Below are 7,500 nucleotides of genomic sequence, written 5' to 3' on the forward strand. Positions count from 1 at the left end.
AAATGCTGGTTATAGCTGTATTTCTAGTTGTCTGCTAGATTTGTTTACAAGGGGACGTGCAGTGATCACGTGATACAACAAGCAAAAATACGGCTGTTGGTGAAAAATACGCCTGTGTATCTGCAGGGCTCTCGACCAATCAGAATGCGAGATTGGTCACAGGTGACGTATAATGATAATTATTGGCAGCTTCCCCCCCCCCCCCTCTTTGCAGGCTACGGTACTGATATGTATGTATGTATGTATGTATGTATGCATGTATGTGTTTGTTTGTGTGTATGTCCATCCATCCATCCATCCATCTATCTCTTTTCTTTCTGTCTCTGTCTGTCTGTCTCTGTCTGTCTGTCTGTCTGTCTGTCTGTCTCTCTATCTCTCTCTCTCTCTCTCTCTCTCTCTCTCTCTCTCTCTCTCTCTCTCTCTCTCTCTCTCTCCCTCTCAGTATGTGCCATACTCTTATTGACTTTTATCAATTAGTCATAAATCTGTTGGACAGTTTGGATTTGTAGGCAAATGTGCACAATTATTCTCTATTAAAGTTAACGTGTGTACTAACCATAAAACCACATCGATTACTTATTCTAATTGAACAGCACGCTTCCATCGATATCTGATTTGACAAAACTTGTCAAAATCGAATAATGGCTTTAGTATCGTTGCATCTAGGTGTATACATTTTGAAAGACTTTTCATCAACTGGGGACATATGTTTTTAATACTCTAACACCTAGTAATTGAGGATTTAAACTCTGACGTACGGAAAGGATTTAAAATGAAAATCAGAATTCAGGAATTTAAATATTGACGTGGGTGATGGATTATCGTGGATGTAAATGGAACACATTCCATAAGTGTAGACAAATAGAAACCTGCTGACAGTTGTTCCTACACAAATTGCATGAATGCAAAACTTCATGTTACCATACATGACACATCTAGTTGGTGATCGAGTGGTTAAACCACTTGCCTCCCGTGACCACTGTGGTCAGGATTTGAACCCATTCAGGTTTTGATTAAATTTACCACGCTGTAAATAAGAAGAGTGTCATCAGTTTGACTCTACCGAACAACGCAGGTTTTCCTAGGGTACTCCGGTTTTCTCCTGCTGTAACACTGAACCCATAACGGTTATTCTGTAGACTACTTATGGAAATAAAAAAAATTAATCAAAATTAATTGTGGGTTTGGTACTGTCAATGTATGTACCAAATTATATGAAATCCGAAGCTTGAATTCTCAAGATATTGCCTAATTACCAAATTCTCAAGATATTGCCTAATTACCAAATTCTCAAGATATTGCCTAATTACCAAATTCTCAAGATATTGCCTAATTACCAAATTCTCAAGATACTGCCTAATTACCAAATTCTCAAGATATTGCCTAATTACCAAATTCTCAAGATATTGCCTAATTACCAAATTGATTAATCATTTCAATGACACCAAAGGTTTAGTAGGATGTCAGGTGCACCTAATTTAAACCGATGTCTACTCCAAAGTTATATCAGAGAGTTGGGTCTGTTATTTGCTCCTTCCCAATCGGGAACTTGCAAACCCGCCATGTTGAATGTTGCATCATGGGTAATGTGATAATAAATACTAATCAAATAGTATTGTAAACAATAATGTTACATTGTTTTTAACCACAAATGATCAATTCATAGTCACCCTGACCATTGGGTGAGGTTTATTTTATCAGTAGCTCCTGATTAGGTATTACGATAACCATAGATAATCCCATAGTCCTTTGCGTCTGAGCATGCTCAGTCTGGATTGCAAGTTCCCTAATTGTCCTTTGTACAATTGACTGTGAGGGTGCTGTTCTTCCTGTCTGTGTGTCCCATGGAGGTATTACCATTGCTATGTTACTAATAGACTGTGTATGAAGCACTGCTGTGTCCTACTAGAAATGATGGGGATTTCAAAATCAGTAATTATGCAAATAACATGGTAACTAAATGCATAATTACATTATCCTCTTTAAAAGTAAAGTGCCAACGGGCTAACAAACCCACATCTTGGTAAAGTAAAACATGGGCATTTTGTTGTTGTTGCTTTTGTAAAGCTAACAATTTGGGCATAAACTCTTTACTATATTTCGTTAATTTTCATGTTTTTTCTTGTCAATTTACCAATAACAGGTCCACCTGAAACTCCTAATATTTATATCTTTGATACTGGAATTAATTATGACCACGATGAATTCGGAGGGAGAGCGGCTTTATACTATGATTATTACACAAATGATGTAAGTAACCACACAACTAACCTCTATATCTCGATGTACATTACAGAATCAAGCCATTAGCTAAGGAAGTGGGTTTTCTTATCTTTCTTATCACTGAATAATGTTTGTTGGCAATATTTACAAATGTGATAAAGCACTACTACATAACACATCAGGCAAAGCTAAGCTCAATATCTAAGTGTGAAGCCCCTAATATCATATCAGTAGTTATCAGTTTTACTGACCCATTATCAGTGACATTGCAAATAGCTTTAGAGATGCAAACAATTTTTATGACACTCGACTTGCTGGCTCACCAAGTCAGGAAAGTTGCACTTGAACTGCTAATGGAAAGAATCTGTCATGAGGGCTGGGAAGTTCAAGTTCTGAATCCAACCTATTTACATATATAAGTAACCCATTTTTGCTGTAGTAGTTGAACCAATAATAGTATTTCAGAAATCAATGTTGATGAACCGTGCGAGAAAATAATCAAATGTACGTCTCTGTATAATGTATTTTTACCGATCGAGAATCCATAATTTTCAATATCTATGTGGTTTCTTTTCAAATATAGCCAGTATCAAAACCTTTATACAATTTCATTAACAAGTATCTTTTTTTTTATTTTGAGGATGACAAATTCATAAAAGTACATACAAATAGACTTCAAATGAGTGAAATTAATTTTTAGCACAACTGAACTGATAAGGTTCAGTAGTGCTATTGGCATCGCTAAGTGTGTGTGTGTGTGTGTGTGTGTGTGTGTGTGTGTGCAACTTAAAGTAATACAACGCTGGACCGATTGCCATACTTGGTGGGTATATTACCTGTGGTGTCTAGTTGGGAAATTGTTCAAATCATAAAGATCTTACCACCAGTGTGGGATTTGGGTCAGAAAGTGTGAATTTAAAGGTGATTCAAAATGCTCACATTCACTATCGCTAATTTGCTAGACTACATGTTTGTGAAATGCATTCTGGTTTTAAAACTTTTCAAAAGCGTCTGCAAACACCTTAAAATGACCTTTTTTCAGTCACTTCCCTTCGGATTTACTTCGAGAGTTTTCGGGTATTTCCGGTCCCACCTAGACCACGGGATTTTATGACGTCATAAGGAGACATGGTTAGCACGTAGCCTATGACGAGCGTAGTCAACAGGTGAATAAAACTCAACAGCATTGTGAAAAAATACATTGCTGGTGGTTGTAATAGACATCAGTAAACAAAAACTACACTCTACATGTCTTATTAACCAACATTTACCGATATTTACTCACACTTTCTGACTAATTGGCAGTGTCTGTGGGTATAAATGCTAAAATATTATCTCCCCATATTATGGCAAAATAAATCAAAACGGCTAGACTACAGTGTAGATATACATAAACACTTGTAATGTCGCTCGCGTGTTTCAATTTATTTATCTGATTTTTTTTATTATTTGCCGAGGAGAAGCATTACAATATCTTTGACAGGCATGGCGTCGACAGCATATTATAGCCCACTATACTCGACTATACTCATAGTCTGTGTCAAATGTTATTTATACAGTTAATATATATTTACTTTACATGTGTGTAACAAACTCTGCTTGTAAATACTTGCCTGTCGCTGTTTGTACATAAAATGGTCATTCACGAATACAAGTACATTGTTATACCAAAAAATAAATGGTTTCCGTATTTTAGGAATAATGAATGATCTTGATACATGTTTTAATATAATTTGTGAGCTAAGACAAAATCTCCTGCAGTATGCCCTCTAATGATAGCCAAATATTGTTGTTGTGAGGCAAGATGAGAAAAACTGTCATTTCTTGTGAGTCACCACATAGTAAGAGATAGGGGAACACCAAATTTTGGTGTGTCACTAAAAATTATGTGCGTCAGTGGCACGTCATGTTGGCTTAGAGGGCACACTCTCTCCTGTAAATGCAAATATAGGAGGGTACGGGCGTTGTTCAGGTGTCATCTCACGGCACCAAAATGACAAATACTCTGACCATATCTTTTTCCATAGTAACCGTACAAAATGATTCCTCCATAGCCAGTTAAAATGACAGTCCATTTTGCCAGTCAGAAACAAATGACAGAGGCGAGGCTCAAACCTGCAACCTGCAGATTCCAAGCCATCCATTCAAAATAATATTCTACCACTATGAATCAACAACTATGTGGTGTTAATCATGGTGGTGATAGTGGTTGTGGCAGTGGTGATGGTATTTTCTAATTGGTGGGTGGGTGGGGGGGGGGGGGGGTGCTAGACATCAAATTTTGGTGGGGATGGGGTGGTGCTAGACATATTTCAATCTGACCAAGGACAAAATTGTTTGTACTCATAGCTATCCAAGACAGTACAAAAGATAAAAATATAAATATTTGTTACTTTTCATCCAGGGCAGCGATGTTAACGGTCATGGGACACACGTTGCTGCACTCGCAGGAGGACTGACCTTTGGCCTGGCCAAAACTGCAAATATTTGGAGTGTCAAAGTTTTGGACGACGATGGAAATGGAAGTCTCATGTCTATATGGGAAGGTAAAGTACCACCATTCTTATACGTAGCGTAAATGTCTTTTCATCAAAGTAAATAATACTTGTATGTACAGGAACTGTATTTAGAGGAGACAAAATAATTTTGCCACTAATGATGCTGCCTTGTATTTATTTTATTGTGGGCTTAATACCAAATATTGACATCATTTTAATAGGGAACTTGCAATCCAGACTGAGCATGCTCAGACGCAAAGGACTATGGGATTATCTGTGGTTATCGTAATACCTAATCTGGAGCTACCGATAAAAATACCTCCCACAATAGTCAGGATAAACCATGAATTGACAATTCGTGGTTGCAAACAATGTAACAGTATTGTTTACAATACCAATTTATTAGTATTTATTGTCACATTTCCCATGATGCAACATTCAACCTGGTGGGTTTGCAAGTTCCCTATTGTGTAAAAGGAACAGCATGAAGCGAAGTAGATTATTCCTGATCCAATCAACAACTGTGCCAAAATAGAAATTACAGGCTTACAGTAGCTTTGATGGCATAAATGCTTTTAACTAGAAAGAATGTTAATGTTGTTTTTACTACATGACATGTATACTATGACAGAACCCCGTGACACACGAGTGTAAGTGTGACGTACTCGGAGTATTTGAACTCATGCTTACAGTGTTCTCTGTGCCCATAGCAAGTGAAAATGCAGAAAACACTGTAAGCATGAATGCAAATACCATTGGTTACTTGCACCTACATGCAAATGATATGCAAATGAGGATGCAATTGTTCGTTCTACATGAAAGCTCATGATCACATAGTGTCATTTTTATGTAAATTTGTTGTGTCGGATAAACGCACGTAATAATAACAGAACCCATGCCGTATAAATGCCAGTATGGGTACTCATGCGTATTTGCACTCTTGCTTGCAGTATTTTCTGCTGCACTTTCACTCATGAAAGTACGACTGCAGAGAACCATTGGAAGCACAGTCCTGGAAATACCCCAAGTATGCCACACTTGCACTTGCGCATCACGCCAGGGTTCTGTCACAGTTGTTTAAATTATGATCCTCTCCCAATGCTGTTTTCTAAACAGTTTCTCTCCTTCAGTTTTCTTTACTATTTGTCTTCTGCCATTATCTTTTTTTTTACATTCATGTTCTTCTTTTATTTACTAGGTCTTGCTTCTCTACTTAATTCTATTCCACCATTACCTGGTGTAATCAATATGTCTTTGGGTGGAGAAATTACTGACTCTTTTGGTGCTCTTCTCATTGACACTGTTCAGTCCACTTATAACATGCCTGTGGTTGTAGCCGCTGGAAACGAGAATGCTAATGTCGAAAATCACTTTCCAGCAAGCGTTAAATCAGTAAGGGCTGGTAATTTTTTAATTTAGCTGGGGGGGGGGGGGTGATCATGGATTCCTGATTTCTCCCTTTGCACCAACTTTGTTCATTTTCCCTTCCCCTCCCTGAAGTTATCCCTCCCTTGGTTCCCTACCACCAACCTCTCATAACTCACTGTCATGTGTCAATCCTTTCCTTTCTCCCTTTTCTCAAATTTTGTTTATTTTCTCTTCCCTTCAGGGATCGGGTATAAAACCGCTTAATCATCTATCGATTCCAATGCAATTCAATGGAGAGCCCACGCATCAACCCTAAGCAGTAACTTTCCATATCACAGCCCGGCACACTTTGCTCAAATATGGCATGTCGTGCACTCATAGATTACCATTTGCTAAGTGATTTGGCTTTGTTAATTTCTTTACTATTTTGATGTTTCTGTGAATAACATGATATTCAATGCCAATTTATGTGATTATGTGATTCAAATAATGTTTCCGTGCCACTATACATAGAGTTAGAGTACATGATAAAATATTTACAGTCCTTTTTGATAAAACCTTTATGGATATGGGTTTTTATGGACCTCAGTAGTACTGCTTACTGGCCCTCCTAAAGTCAGACCCTGCCGCCCTACAACCTTGGTCCATCCACAAAACCCATATCCGGGCTGTAAAGATTATTATAATGTTTTCTTATCTGAAAAAGCAATTTGAAACAGCATAGACAATGTCCATGTTTGTAACCCAACAAAGTACAACAAGCTGAACAAATATATGTGGAGACATGTATGCTTTACACAATTTTATTTCTACAATTTTATGAGTTTGAATCGAAGACTTCAGATACTTTTATGGAATGCTATAATGTATGTTGTGTCTTCAGTCATAACTAGTGATGTGAAAGATCCTTGATTTTCAGATGCAATTACCTCAAGTATTCTTGTATGTCAGTCAGTTGTTGGAAGATGGGAACCTTTACACGTGAGCCTGATAATGAATCCACATCATCCATTTCTCCATTTTGTGCCTATTCTGAAAGTATGAACCCATAATATGAACCTTCTTTTGTCCAAACAAAATAATTTAATGACCTGGGTATATCTTTAGAGCAGCACAGGAATTCTATCGACAGTTATTATTGTGTCTTAGTGTAAACTTAATATGCAAATACAGCACTTTACAAACACGGTCAAGACAGGTCTGTGCATCCATTCTTTGGTGTTTCTGTATCCCCAACACGCATGAACCGTTTTCAACCAAACCTGGTACAAATGTCAAATGCTATAGAGGACAGTACACATCACTTGGTTTTAGGACTCTCACAACAACAGCAAAATAGCAGTCATAATTGTCATAGATATTCACATTTCGCCGAATAACTCATCAGTTTAACAAATGGACACCCAATTCA

The 7,500-nt window shown here is 37.4% G+C and overlaps 1 protein-coding gene across 2 annotated transcripts in view; it reads left to right on the forward strand.

Moving 5' to 3' along the window:
- LOC144452993 (aqualysin-1-like) overlaps positions 1 to 7,500 on the forward strand; it is a 16,032-nt gene that overhangs the window by 2,630 nt on the left and 5,902 nt on the right. For both annotated transcript variants that reach the window (XM_078144246.1, XM_078144245.1), the window contains exons 4-6: positions 2,144 to 2,250; positions 4,628 to 4,769; positions 5,920 to 6,113. In XM_078144246.1, coding sequence (XP_078000372.1) covers positions 2,144 to 2,250; positions 4,628 to 4,769; positions 5,920 to 6,113 — 443 coding nt within the window. The remainder of the gene's footprint in view (positions 1 to 2,143; positions 2,251 to 4,627; positions 4,770 to 5,919; positions 6,114 to 7,500) is intronic.

The sequence above is a fragment of the Glandiceps talaboti genome, chromosome 23 (genome assembly GCF_964340395.1).
Source record: "Glandiceps talaboti chromosome 23, keGlaTala1.1, whole genome shotgun sequence".
Taxonomy (NCBI): Eukaryota; Metazoa; Hemichordata; class Enteropneusta; family Spengelidae; genus Glandiceps; species Glandiceps talaboti.